The sequence below is a fragment of the Mytilus galloprovincialis genome, chromosome 6 (assembly GCF_965363235.1).
Source record: "Mytilus galloprovincialis chromosome 6, xbMytGall1.hap1.1, whole genome shotgun sequence".
In the NCBI taxonomy this organism is placed as follows: domain Eukaryota; kingdom Metazoa; phylum Mollusca; class Bivalvia; order Mytilida; family Mytilidae; genus Mytilus; species Mytilus galloprovincialis.
This window is the reverse complement of record NC_134843.1, coordinates 728,584-744,534: the sequence shown is the minus strand read 5'-3', so window position 1 is coordinate 744,534 and position 15,951 is coordinate 728,584. Positions and strand designations below refer to the sequence as shown.

Below are 15,951 nucleotides of genomic sequence, written 5' to 3'. Positions count from 1 at the left end.
TTTAAATATTATACATATAGTTGACTCTGGGACACATCCTCGGGTTTTACTATACATAAAATGCAAATTTGATTTCGCATCTATTCTTTTTTGTTTTTTTATTCATTGAATTCTGTTTGAGATCGATTTTGCAAATCTCCTGATTAATTAGATATTTGTTTAAAATATCTTTGTGATTTTCATTTCAATCAAGATATAAAAATTGAAAATTCTCATGAAGTTAAAAGGTAAACACCGAGAATCCGACCTGCCGTCATTTTCTATTTATAGAACGTGTTTGGAGGCATTCACATGGGAATTTCCCCAATGAAGTCACCAGACCACGTGTTGATCTTTCGAACCAATTGCAGATACTTCCGCCTTGTTTATCGTTGAGCAGATTGACAGGTATCGAAGAATATTATTTTATTAGAATGAAAGATACTCAGCAATGCAGTAAAGAAAACAAGATGAAAGTGAAAAACGAAGAAAACCAAGCAGTCGCCGCAGAAAAAGGTGAGACACCATAGATTAACGAGAATCAGTTATTTTTTAACATAAAAAACAAACATTTCTGACGGATTATCTGTATAGTTTTGGTTTTGGTGTAAAACGTATTTTCCAGAAATCATGCTTTCTACAGGGATTAAGTTGCCTTTTACTTTAATTCACAGCTCACGAAAGTTGTTAATGGGAAACCATAGATGTAAAAACACACACAGATGTAACGGACTGACTTTAATAGATTTTTAGGTCCTTTGTGCCAGTTTTTGGTCATATATCAAATTATAAGCAGCGATCTGCAATCATTTCATAGCAGTGATTTGTAGGCTTAAATAATTGTCTTCAAGTACACATTTTGCTTAAGTTTCTTGCCTTTTTAATTAAGATAAACTTTAAACCTGATATTGGCAAAATGATTTCAATGGCATTGACAATGTTGAAGTTCATGTAGCTGTGGAACTGTCATGACTGTAAGTCTAATTATCCTTGGTATGTAATTTTTTCATTTAATTTTTTGACCATCCATGGTCTGCAAATTGTATATAAAATATGTAAAGGACCTAAGGCTATAAGCACTATATATATATTTATTTTAAAAATTGAGACAGACAGATATTTAAAAAATTTGTAAGGGTTCCACGGAACCCAGTGTCTCTCCTACTTTTGCTGTTAATCGCAGACTCAACAAAAATGAGGAAAAACATCAATAAAAATTGACCTCTGGATACTGTCTTTTGATTGAAAGAAGCTTCCAAGTTTGGTAAAAAATCCAGGATAGTTTATGAATCTAATAAATGTTTTATAAACTTTAACTGCAGACTGTATGTAATGTTAACTGGAAGAAAAAGTAAGTCCATTTATAAGTAAAATACAAAACTTACTTCTGAATAATATCTTATGATCAGAAACAAGCTTTTGTCTAAGTTTGGTAGAAATCCAGGATAGTTTAAGAACATTATAAAAATTTTAAAAACTTAAACCACAGAGTGAATGTTTTGTTTCTGGCAAAAAAAACTAAGTCCATTTATAAGTAAAATACGGAAAAGTGGAAATTTATTTTTACAAAATTTTCTTCTTGATACTATCTTATGATCATAAACAAGCTTCTGTCCAAGTTTTTTACAAATCAAGGATAGTTTATGAAAGTTATTAGAATTTTAAAAACTTTAACCACAGAGTGAATGTAATGTTTCCTCGCAGAAAAACTTAAGTCCATTTATAAGTAAAATACGGAAAAAATGGAATTTTATTTTTACAAAATTTACTTCTGGATACTTTCTTATGATCATAAACAAGCTTCTGTCCAAGTTTGGTAGAAATTCAGTATAGTTTATGAAAGTTATTAAAATTTCAAAAACTTTAACCACAGAGTGAATATTTATGGACGCCGCCGACAACGACACCGACGACGACGGAATGTAGGATCGCTTAGTCTCGCTTTTTCGACTAAAGTCGAAGGCTCGACAAAAAGCATATAGAAAGATCTGAGCGTCTTTGTTCTAATTGCTCACTTGGTAAAGTTGAAGATGAGCTTCATTTTTTATTAGAATGCCCTCTTTATGATATTCAAAGGGACGATTTTTTTCAAGACATTTCTAACAATTGTTATAATTTTATAAATTAAAATAAATCTTTTAAATTTTTACGGCTCTTGACCCAAGAAAATGTTACGCTTATGGAAAAACTGGGCTGTTATATTTGTGACTGTTTTGAACTAAGGAGATCAGGTATGAACACTGACACTAAGTCAAGTAAATAATTTGAGAATAAATACATATACATGTATAATGTAATTTTATTATTCTTTTATTCACAAAATATATGTGGTTTTTAGCTTGATTCTGACCAATGCTTATATTCCAAATATATATGTACATGCCTCTATTATTGTTGTTGTTACCAATTATGTAAATCGATTGTATCTGATTTTATTCCCTTTATGGGCCCTGTAATTTGGGAAATAAAAATATTCTATATATTCTATTCTATTCTATACGGTTCTACAGTTAGGTAAACCTGAGCTTCCTCATAGGGTATTTTATTATATTATAACTTGGACGTTATGATTATTAAATAGTATATGACAGTGTTTTTGATTATATGATTATCTTCTATACAGCTATAAGAAAATATGGAATGATTATTTAGTCCAAAAAAATTGTGATTATGTGACTACTTCAACACTCCTATGAGGGGCCTCAAAACCTACAATACATAACAGCAATCTTTTTTTCTTGAAAAGTAGCTAAGTTGATGGCACAATTTTGTCATATTTTATTTAGTTTTATATTTGTTAAAACTTTTGGATTTTCCTTCCCAACTGACAGTGAAAGTAAAAGTAGAAATTGGTATTCAGTGTTTTATTTTTAATCATTTCTATCTTTATTGAGGTTTCTCTATTAATAGCCATCATTCTGAGTGTAAAAAGTGGTGAATGTAACATTAAGAGTATCAAAGATCTGACATCCACACCAATATCCTCAAATGACAACACAATACATGTAGCTGACTATGCTGTATTTGGCCTCTTCTGCCTTTTTTATCTATCCTATTGATGCTCAGACCAGTAGGTTGCTGAAAGTTGTTTTATGTGTCTTGGGAACTCTCCTACATGTATGCAGAGATTGGGTCTTAATGGGGGAGTTACTTATCAACAAAGCTTGGTACAGTAGTCTGTGGAAGACCATTCCAGTCAAAATTGTAAAAAAATTACCAAACCTGGACCTTGGACAACAACTAGTCATTCCATGGCCCTCATCTTCTGGAAAAAAAACCTTAAATAATATATATTTGTTTTAATTTTTTGTGGACTTTCAAATCCTTGACTAAAGCCCTCAAAATCCTAGCTTAAACCCTGCTTGACTGAAGTGTGTCAGTGCAAAAAGAGAGTCCACCTTATCAAAATGGCATTTTAGAGTCCAAGCTGTATTGTTTTTTGTTTGCATTATACTGAATGCCATAGATAAGTTAAAATAGCTTACACTTGAAGTCTTGTTGCAAAAGTATTTACATTTTGAAATCATTAAGGTCCATTCCCTGAATATATCCTGTAAATATGGAACCCCATAGCAGGTAAAGAATAAAAAAAAGAACTGTTATGTGTCAAATGACAAGACCTGCACAGTGAGTTTATATATATGATAGTGGATCCATTTAATACATTTTCTAAAGTTTATCAATGTGTAAACTAGACATTCCTCAGTGATTTTGTTAGACGATAATTGAAAATAATCCTATATGAGGTAATAGTCCAGTACTGAAATTGGAGTTTAATCCTACAATATTGGTACAATCTTGATACTTAAATATGGGCATATTATTATTCTTAGTTGTAAGACAGTAATATAGTCCATTATAAGACTGTAAATTAATATGACCTATATATATGTATTTATACAAATGTGTATATACAGGCATGAGTTTACATGACAGCTGAACAATGTATTGCTTGTCATTCATTTGTGAGATAAACTGAACCCCTCCGAAAAACACCCCCAAATTGTTTGGTTTGAACTATGTTTTGATAATAAAGACCAGGTTCTTACTGATATAAATTAAACTATAACTGTATTAAACTAATAATAATGATTTATATAATGGTTTTTCTTTTAAAAATTGTGACTTGGATGGAGAGTTATCTCATTGGAACTCATACCACATCTTATATCTATGTGACCTATATGCCTCTAGATTTAAAGGGTCTAGGCCTTGTTAAACTATAATATAAAATAATTCCTCCTTGTTGATTTCAGGCCATGTTAACCTATTGAATATTCATAAAAGATTGTAATACTTAAAACAACAAAAAATGGATCCTATTGAATAATGTAATAATGAGGGGGAAAATGAAGGACTTCCTCAGGGGGAACACTATAACTTGTTAGGTTGCTGTATCATTGGTGTAAACTCTATACCACCTATGTATTAATAATAACTAAACCCATGACTTATAATTGTTCATATACACATTCACGGTGACCTGGTACAAGATTGACACATTCACCTGGTATCAGATGTTTGGTGGTACCTTTTAATTAATCAATATGAAAGGAATTTAAACATTGAAATTTTGAGACAACAAAGGGTCTGTAATTTTAACATATTTTGTTTTGAAGTGTAGATTTCTTGATATTGATATAAGATGTGACATTAATGTCATTAAGATTGACAACACATAAAAAACATAAAATACATCAGGAGTCTTCAAACTGGAAATGACACCAAAAATAACCATCAGGGTCCTAAAACCAAAAATAAGTATCATATAGTCTTAAAACCAAAAATGACCATCAGGGTCTTAAAACCAAAACCAAACCAGGGTGTTTGTCCCCTCCTTTTCTGGGAAACGTTTGGTTAATTGTATAGGGAATAACTGAAGCATGACAAGAGCCCCCCTACTCCTTATGCATATTTCTGGATCTGCCACTAAGGGCTCTATTAAAACCAAAACATAGATTGTAACAGGATCTTAAAATAAACATAGGGTCCTGAAAATCAAATAAGACACCAGTCTTCCAATACGGGATAAGATGGGAGTCATTAGAATATGAATAAAAAGAGATAAGGGTTAGCCCCAATAAGACAGCAACACTACAATGAAACAAATCATAGCATTATTCACTATTCAGAACATAGACTGCAGTTGTAAATGATCTCACATGAAAATTCAACATCAAATTCTCCCAAAACAAATTAAACTTATTTTTTACAAGACATGATAGAGAACAAGTTTTTGATCTGAGACATGTACATGACCAAGGAGTTTGATTTCCTCTGTTTACTGATAAAGAACTGATTTAATTAAACTGAGATTAATGTAAACTAACTTATTGTTTGTTGGTTTGCTGTCTCATTGACATAGCCTACATTAAGATAACCTTCAGTAGACTACTTAAATAAAGCAGTTTGTTTTCTCATTTGAATTGTTTTACATTGTCATTTCTGGGTCTTTTATAGCTGACTATGCGGTTTGGACTTTGCTCATTGTTGAAGGCCGTACGGTGACCTATTGTTGTTAATTTCTGTGTGATTTTGGTCCCTTGTGGAGTTATTTCATTGGCAATCAAACCACATCTTTTTTTTTTATACACACATGATGTATGCAAATTTTGTCTGTCATTACTTAATATCACACATGTTTTCATTAAATTTTACATCAAAATTTAAGATATTTGACCTCATAAATAAAAAGTGATTTATTCATGCAGAGTTCACGAAAAGTGGTGGTCCTCAGGATTTTACCACCAAAATTTTGCACAGGACTGACACAATTTTAGTATTTTTCAATAGAATTAATAGTGAGGACCAGCAGATTTCTTCAAGGACCATCAGGGGAAAAAAGAATTCGTGAACTCTGTTCATGAGGTCAGAAAGTTATTCTAAGCTAGATCTAGGGTCATTGGAGTAAATTCATCTAAAAGATTAATAGTGTAAATACTTCTATTCATCACTTAGACAAGTGAAGATTAAGAAAGAATGAAAATAGAGTGTTTGTTTACTTTAGGATATTCCCACTTGGTCTTTTTCTGTTTCAACTCAATGTTATGTATACCATGGTAAATATACATGAGTGTGTATTTTAAATATAAAGAAAATTTCAGTATATGCCGAGTATTATTTATAAGAACATTAATAAAAGATATATAATGTTTCAATTTATCACACATTCAACAGATACCAGAAATGTAAATGAATTGAAACTATTATTAAATCTTCTATTAATTTTCTACTATATAATATATATATATGACATACTAATATTCACAGTGTTACCCCCAGGAAATAATTTTCTATAGGTTTTTTGTCAAATATAAAGTAAAGGAAATCCTAACGCTTTATGTAATTCTAAATCTATTTGTTACATTCAAATTAAAGGGTCTTTTTCCTTTATATCAACAAATGAAAGCTTTAGAAATAAACAAAGCGATAGTGTGCCATTGGATGATTATTAACCAATCAAAATCATTCTTACATATATAGGTTTATTTTTAGTGTACACAGTTTGTTTTTATACCTTAACAGGATAATAGTGATTTTATATTGGAATATATAACTTGAGGATAAACATCGCTAATTGATAATTATTTTACAGTTAAATTACAGGTATTGTATGATTGATTTACCTGTTAAGGTGTGTTTACCTTTCACACCTACTTAATAATTGATAATTTACCTTGAATAAATGATAAACCCTTAGGCATTTCATGTTAAGATATTACAAGTAATGAAAATGTCTGCACTTATTGTACATTTAATTTAATTCTAGTGTAAGGCCTGCTGTAGGGACATGATTTAACAGATTTTCTGCAGTGCTTACTTGCTTAGAGAGTAACCAGCACATGCAAGCCTATTTAATAATCATTTACCTTCATTTCTGATGCTTACAGATATAAACTGCTTGTGTTTTATTCATTTGAATAAGTAATGGCTTTATTCTTGAATCTACAGTTTTGATCAGGTGTGGGAGGTCAAACATTGCTTTAATCTTATAGAGAGGTGAAAGATACCAGAGGGACAGTCAAACTCATAAGTCAAAAATAAACTGACATAAACAATGACATGGCAAATAAAGAAAAACACAATAAGACAAACAACATTTCACAAATCTCAACATAGAATACACAAACCCCACCACAAAACGGGGACCATTTCAAATGTCCCTTTTTCCTTTTTGTCCATTTTATGACACCCAAGAGCAAGTTTCTCAGTTGCGATAATTAAAATGGTGCATTGGGCTAGTTGAAATGTTGTGATGATAAGGTGCCAAGGCAGGTGTGCCCCAGCTAGTGGTCATATACTTAAGTTGTGATGAAATTGTGCCCAGGCTGGTGGGCCTCTACTTAAGTTGTGATAATACATCACATCAGAATGGATAGTATAGTGCTTTTATGAATGAAATTTTCTTAAAATGAACACAATTTATAGACTGTCCAAATTAAGACTAGAGACTACGTACTCCTTAGAGTTCCTGTCAAGTTTGGTCTCCAACCCTGAAATAATGGCAGCTATAAAACAAAGTGTACTCTGAATGAAGGCTAACCATAGTGTCTGAGTTGAACCTGAGATTTTCTTTTGAAACTTGTTGAAACTTAAGGTTTTCTTAAAACCATTAGAATAATAGAAACAATGTGAGAGTTCTAATGATGTCTTTAGTTAACCCATGATAAAATGTAATATTCTTCAAAATTTCCTCTTCAAACTTATAAATGAATGAATGTCCTTTAGAAAATTATAAATTTATAGAATTGCTGATTTATTTAATTTATTAATTTACTTTAATAATTAATGTATTTTGTTTGAGAGCCTGAATATTTAATTGGTAATGACTACCATGCCATCATCTAGGGTTTCAAGACAAGAGTCCAAAGGCCCTTTACCTATTGAATTTAGTTAAGTTAACAAGCTAGAATAAAGATAAAGAATCATAAAGAATGTGACAGTTTTGTCATTGTTTTTTACATCCTGGATAAACAATTGTTAAATGTCTTTGAATCTTAATTTGGGTTCCCCTGGGGTTTCCCATTGGAATCAAAGTAGGTGGAGTCCCTTAAATCAATTCACTCAATACAGTTTCTCAGTATGTTTGTCAGGATTTTATTGCCTTTTATATACCCAATTCAACAGCATAATTTTGATTTTAGGATAATAAAAAAGACTCAAGCTTAATTGAAATTGAAAAGGAATTAGTATCAAACACTGAATGTCCCTAGGTAACTTCTGACATAGGCTTGCTATAGTCTGAGATTGCTCTGGCGACCTTTTAAAGGAACTACCAGGGCTGTCTGCCATCCTAGTGTTCAGCAAGTCCTAAAAGTGATGTTCCTTTTTACAAATGAGGCTGATTTTTTGAGAAGTTTAAAAATACTAACCAAAAATTAATAAATTAAACCTTGCATACAAACATAATTATGAATCATTTGCCTGAGGCTTTGTACAGAGACAATAGATAACCTTAACATGTCAGACATCACATTCACTAACATCATTTCAATGACACTTGTCTTGGAAATTAAAGTTAAAACACTGGTAAGGGTTCTTTTCAATTTTTGTTCATAATCAGGGTAACAGTTTCTACAAGTTTTTTTTTTTATAAACTAATGGCTAAAAAATGTGTGGTTAAAGCAGTATTTTATACTTATTTAAAATGTGAAAATATGTGACAGTTTTAAGATTAGTTTGAAATGATTATTTATATTGTACATATTCAGGTCCTTCTTGTACATCAGACATTGACAAATAAGGATGGAAATTCTGACTATTTTTGGGGCCACTTTTCCAAACGTTGATAGATTTTTTGGGTCTACTTTTCAACTTATGGTCATGTTTTTAGGGGGCCACTTTTCCAGCCAATGTTGACTTCCTGTAGATAAAATTTTATATTTCATCATTTGATTTCCACCTGTTTGTCTGAGCATTAACCCTAAAAAAATACATTAATTTGATCAGGTTTACCTGAAAGGCATATATATATGTTATTTAAATATCATGATACATGTAGTATGTTTGTTGTCCTAAAGTACAGTTACCTTAATTACTCACAAGAAAACATCCTTGAAACTGTAGACTGACATCAGGTCAAAGGTCAAACATTCAATCAAACATATATATTCAGCCATTACTAGTATCAATGTTACTATACTTGTAATTCTAAAGGTATTATTCATTTTACCGGCCATTTTGTTGTTTTGTTGCTTATTAATTAATACTGGCTCAAACTTTTTGAGATGATTGCTGTCTGGAAAGTTAAAATTTAACCTGTTAGAAAAGAAGATAAAGGTCCTGAGAAAAAGTTGTTCCTAAAAATTTGTCTGCTACTGCTCAGAGGACATAAATATGAAATTCATCCAGTAGGAATTTACGCTTTGGTTCGGTGTTAAATAAAGGAACTTTTACCTATTATTTGATTTACTGTTTAATTATTTATAGGACTCAGTTTCTAATTAAATTCGCTTGGTAATGTGGCTTTTAAATAAAAAGTGTTTTATAGAGTAACTTGATAAAAACAGATTTCGTATCAAATTTTCATCAGATCAGATCATCAGACTAAATAGAAAAGAGACTTTAAGATTTTTATCCTATTATGCCTTGATTTGTTTGATTTGAAATAATACTTTCTATCAGTTTATATTAATGTTTTTCTTTTTTTTTTTGTCTTTTCAGAAATCCAAGCAGATTCTTTTGAGAAAAAGAACAATCTTTCTGGCATAACCATGACTAAAGAAGAAAATAAAGAGAAAAAGGAAGTGAATTGTCTAGGAGATAATTCAGTTGCAGTGAATTGTAAGGGAGAGAATCCAGCTGTAGTGAATTGTAAGGGAGATAATCCAGCTGTAGTGAATTGTAAGGGAGATAATCAAGTTACTGTGAATTGTAAGGCAGATAATCAAACTACAGAAAGAAAAATATCAAATGAGGAGTTGGATGACCTGACCAGTAAAGTTAGTGATATACAGATAGCTGACAAAAAAGAAGTTGTTGTTGGCAGACAGAATACTGTTGAGGAAGATACAAAGCGACCCAGGAACCAGACGTCACTAGATAATGATGAGGAGGTGAAAAAAAGGGATGGTGCATTAACAGCAAGAGGCCCCAATGGGGGACGTGCAAGTTCATATGATAATTCTGCCAACAATTTATATAGCCAACAGCCAGAATATAAATTTGGAAGTAATAACAATAAACGTGGTTTCAGCGAGGAGACTGAACCAGCTAAATATTACAAACCTGTTGACTACTTCCCATCACAGTCTCATGTCAACGTAAAGCAACTTGGTGGTGGTACTGTTACATTGAAGACCCCACCGGTCCAGCATCATAATGAGCCTCCATACACATTTGACAGTATACCTGATGGGGGAGATTTAATTGATGCTCTGTTGGCAGAGCAAGCACAAAACATGAGGACAGATTTCACAAGTAATATACCAGTTAATATGGAACCAACAAATATTTACTCTCCCAAACATGTGAAAGAAGAGAATGTGATTATTGATGAGAACAGCAGTAGTCCCTACACTAATGGTGGTCCACCTTCTAATCAGAGTGACAGTGGTATTAGTGGCATGAGTTATGGGAGTCCATATCAGAACCTAAGTTCTCCCCAGTCTAATGCCTCCCCACCACATGTACCAGAGATGGGATATTCACCGGTGGCCCCACAATATACAGATGTACTAGACCTCATGGATCCTATACTAGGACGGGAAGAGGACTTCCAAGATGTTCAGAAAATGATCGCAGCTGATTTGTTAAGAGATAATAAACCTCCAGGCCGAGTTAGGGAACAGATTAGACCTGAGATACCCCACAACCATATGATGGCTAATCAGATGAACTTGATAAATATCAAACCTCAGCCACAACAGCAACAACAGCAACAACAGCAACAACAGTTCCAGATGAATACACAACATTGTCAAATGACCACTCACAACACAATGCAGCAACAGGCAACCATATTTGGACATGCACCGATGAATACCAATAACATTATCCTCCCACCTTGTTCTCAGCCATCAGCAGTTGTTCATCCGATACCCGTTAGTAATCCCGTGATGCTGCCTCAAGGTCCCATCCCCATTGGACCAGTCACACCATTCACTCAGCCACAGATCATCATCATACAACCGGGGCCTATTCAGGCTCAGAGGAGACCAGCTTTACGTAACATTGCACCCAAAACAGATAAACAGACAAACAAAAAACCAGTACAAGGACCTGTGGCAAACAAAGGGCAAAAACAGCCCCCAAGACCTGATCCATTGCCTGTGATGCAGGTCAGACCAACACCCTCACAGATACCAAACAATGCACAACAAAGACCACAAAATAATCAAAATAATGGTGAGTAAAATAATGTATAATAACTTGAACTCCTACAGGTCACATAAAGACCTTCAACAATGAGCAAAATCCAGACTGATAAATATCAATTTTGACAATGATATTAAAGGCCCTGGGATGACATAATGTTTTAAAAGGTAAAATAAAAGGCCTGTTATCATTGACATGGTTGACAAGTTTTGAATTAATATGTTTCAAAATAATAAAATTAAAAAAGAAATAAGACTTTACAAAAGTTTTTGTTTCTCATATTTAAATAACATTTGTTGGTTCATAAATCAGAATAAAAAAGAAAACATTAATACAGGTATGGTTATAAATCTTTACCTTTATTTATATTAAAATGATTCTTTTAATATTTTTAGCTCAGAAAAGAAATTTGTTAAATATAGCAAGAAGAATGGTGGCTGAGATTCCGTCAGAGCAACTGCGTCATCAGGATGATGAAGGAGACACGTAAGTTCAAATAACATGTAATTGTTTTATCTAATGAAATATCTAAATGAGTTGGACAGAGGCAATACTTAAGAGAAGGGATAACAAATAAATGTGAACTTCAGGCAGGGTTGGCAAAAACCCGGGTTTTATGAGTATTGCCCAGCCCAGTGGGAAATACTGGGAAAACCCGGGTTTTACTGGGTTTTAGTGGGAAATACTGGGCAATACTGGGTAATATAAAATATTTGTCTGAATTTTAAAGTGGATTCAGTGATAAACACAAATGCAATACATTTAATAAGATATTTATACCCTATTTTGTTTGTTTAGCATTTGTCTAGATTGGCAAACTGTAAATAGAAAGCAAATAAATTATTTTTTTCAAATGAATATAGCTCCTATTAAGAATTAACAATTACATGTATTAAAGAAACATCACATTTAAATAATGTATATGTACTGTCACTAATTAATAAGTAATTATTCAGATTAGAACACAGATTTGTTTATGTAACAATAATCAGTCCTTTCAATTTTATAAGTGTTAATGGCATGACCCTGTAGGGTGTTTATTTAGCAATATGAATGTATAACAATTAAAATTAACAATTCACTTAAACACTGCAATAAAATGCATTTTTTAAAGTTTGGATTATTGAAACAATACTTGGTAATTAAAAGGTATCTTTAAATGTGCAAATCTTGTATTCTGCCTACATATAAAATTAATAGAGAAGAGAATGAAATTGAATTTTCTAGAAATGACTGTCAATAGTTCATTGTTATCTGTATAAAAATTATATATTTAGCTGTTATACTATGAAACTATAACAAGTCTTTACTATTTTGTGTTAAAATAAGCTTAAAAGATCATATTGCCCAGTAATGCCCACTATTACCCATTTCTGGGAGTATTGCCCAGCCCGGGAAAACCCGGGTTTTCCCAACCGGGAATTCCCGGGTGGGTAATACTTTGCCAACCCTGACTTCAGGAGCCGAAACCAATAAATAGACGGATTCTGTAATTTTGATAAAATATTTTGGTATTAGATTAATTGTTACAGCTTATAGGTCATCATTGCTACTATTCATAGATGTACATTGTGTCTTTTTATAGATAGGTTGTTACTATTTTTCAATGTACACTGTTTCTTTTTATAGATAGATTGTTACTATTAATAGATGTACCGGTAGGTTGTTACTATTTATAGATGTTCACCTTCACTACACGTATAGTTATTAAGGATATGTTGTTACTATTTATAGATGTATACTGTTTCTATTTATAGGTATCTTCATGTAGCTGCATGTAAAAGTGACCCTAATCTGATACAGTCATTATTGGAAAGATTAAACCGAGAACAAATGGACTGGTTGATAGATTTGGAAAATAAGAAACGTATGACACCATTATATCTTGCTGTGTTGGGAAATCAACCGGAAATGGTGGAAATATTTCTTAAAAACAATGCTGACCCAAATGCACTAGCACAGGTACTTATTTTAACAAATTTACTAAAGATACTTGATAGAGCTGATTCAAATGTTCTTGCTCTAGTAAATATTGAGTTCATACACAAAATATATTCCTTAAAGGTGATTCAAATGCTCTAATTCAAATTCATACACACAATATGATCAGTAATAGCTATTCAAATGCTCTTGCTCAATAACAAATTGAGTTTATACACACAAAAAACTTTATATTGCTGCTCATATGCCCTAGTATATTTGCTTTTAAAAATAATACAATACACACACAAATAAATTTCAGATACAAACAGACAATGACAGACTAAATTATCTACCATAAAAACTTGTATATACACAAAAATATTTTCCCGACATTATATATGTGAATACTTTATACAATCTAAATAAAGAGTGATTTAAAATGTTTTTTTATTAATTAATTAATTTTATTTATGTTGATTTGTAGTCTGCATCATCACCTACAGAAGGAAAATCTTTGGAAGTGAAGGCACCAATACATGTGGCATCTGCTGGTGGGGAAGAAAGTTTACCTACTCTCAAAAAACTACTCAGTCATAAAGACATCGCACTTAATATCTATAACTCAGAAGGTAAATATTTACTACACTCCTTCCAATCTTGGACATAAGTAATAGGTAATTAAAGAATGAAATATTACCTCATGCTCTCTATGTTCATGGCTTCTATAATAAAAGATGACATATTATTACACCCATGCCTATTGGCTATGGAGGAGGAAAAAGTTTTTAATAAGAGACAATTAGAATGACAAGAGCCTCCAATTTACAAGTATGACTTCCTTATGAAACCAAAGCTGATCTATATTATTACCTAGTTATTGTACCTGGTATCTAAATGTAATTGAATTGTATATCTTATTTCAGGCCATACAGCATTACATACAGCTATTATTGCTCATGGGACCAAAAGACAGAATGGAAGTTATATTAACAATTCAAACACTATCGAAGCTCTGATTAAAGCTGGTGCTGATCCTAATTCACAGGTAAGAATATCTTGTATATATGTTATTATTAAAGTGATCCTTATTCACAGGTGATATAAAATGAAGATGTAGTGTCACTGCCAATGAGACAACCATCCACAAGAGACCAAATGACACAGAAATTAACAACTATAGGTCACTGTATGGCCTTCAACAATGAGCAAAGCCCATACCCATATTTCCTATGTATTATGGTGCTGGAGATTCCATGTTCATGAACAACATCAGCTAATTGAACTTTGGTTTTTGTTGGTAACAACCATAACTTTAAGATGACTTAAGATAGAATTTGCCACCCCACTATATTATAATTATTCATGAGGTATGATTTTCCTCAATTTTCAAAAAATGGTATACATGTATTGGTAATATTACAGTAATTATTTGTTACTATCTATTTACCTGTATTGAATAGTTCAAAGTTTAGTTACCTGTTGAATCATTTGTGACCTGTAAGGAATGATTGAGTGTTTACTTACCATTCATTTGTTTATTATTTTTAGGACAAGAAAAGTGGTAAAACTCCTTTAATGTATGCTATAGAGAAAAGAGACTGTATTCTTATTGAAAAAATGTTAAGACTCTTTGATCCAAAGAAGTTACGCAATGTCATCAAATCATCAACATTCGATGGAAGTAATTGTCTTAAAATAGCTGAAGGACGTAAATCTGAATTCAACCCTCAAGAATGGCAAAGATTGTGGGACTTATTAAACAAGGCCTGTACCGGAGAATTACCGCGGACAGTAATGTTAGGTTATTGAGTGATCTCTCATAAAACATGGCCATAGACACAAATAATGGCTAGGTGTAATTAATGATGTCTCGTTTAACATAAAGTTTCTAGAAGAGATATTGTAAGACATTGATGCTGAAACATTAATCTCACACTAAACATGTTAATTCAGATGTCGTATTGAACACTTAGTGCTTATTGGAGAATCTACTTCAGTGATATTGATATTAATTAATGGAACATCTTATTTATATCAACATTTTATAAGTCTCCAAGTCGTGAACTGTTCAGAACTGTGCCACCTTTATACAACAAGTAAAGGTGTCTTTTAGTACTTGTGTGCTTTGATTATGGAAGAAGATGGCAGCAGTTTTAATTGTGATTAGTTGACATTGACCTTGACATTGTAAATGTTATTTCTGTTGTATTAGTTATTAATGTTACCGTCCCTTGTTTAGTTTTATTGTTGGGTTATTGGATTAAAGTTAACAGTGTTATTTTCAAATCAAAAGTCATACAAACAGAAGTTATTAGATGGTGTACATATTTTGTGGATTTGTTATTTTAAAAGGGGGGGGGGCAGGGGCTCAGTGGTCAAGTGTTAACTCTAATGTAACTGAGGATTCTCAAAGTGGGGTGAAGCACCAACACATTTTCTTGGATTTTTGTGTAAAAGATGATCCACTGATTTTATTGTTAACAAAAAAATAACTTTTCTTTAAACTTGTAGGCTGAATTTATGGTATAATTAAATTAAAATATCCATGAAAATAGAATGTTTTCTTAATCCATTAAAAGTATATGAATCTACAATAATATATCAAAACAGAATCATGTAAGAATTAAATGTAAAAAAATAAGAAGTTGGCATAATATATTCGATCATTATTTTTATTTGCCAAAGATGTAAAAGACTTATAAGGATATAATAAATTTGACTCCATGGTGCTGG

General features: G+C 32.0%; 1 protein-coding gene across 2 annotated transcripts; it reads left to right on the top strand.

The window, feature by feature from the left end:
- The first annotated feature begins 286 nt into the window (after window positions 1-286).
- LOC143078651 (uncharacterized) lies at window positions 287-15,668 on the top strand. Of its 2 annotated transcripts, none has more exons than XM_076253520.1 (7): window positions 287-495; window positions 9,643-11,325; window positions 11,691-11,781; window positions 13,053-13,257; window positions 13,703-13,847; window positions 14,142-14,263; window positions 14,767-15,668. In XM_076253520.1, the coding sequence occupies exons 1-7, from the start codon at window positions 414-416 to the stop codon at window positions 15,025-15,027; spliced, it is 2,589 nt and encodes an 862-aa protein (XP_076109635.1). In that variant the 5' UTR covers window positions 287-413; the 3' UTR covers window positions 15,028-15,668. The 2 variants fall into 2 exon arrangements, with proteins under 2 accessions (XP_076109635.1, XP_076109636.1); XM_076253521.1 differs by lacking the exon at window positions 287-495 and adding an exon at window positions 6,463-6,585.
- Window positions 15,669-15,951: the final 283 nt, after the last annotated feature.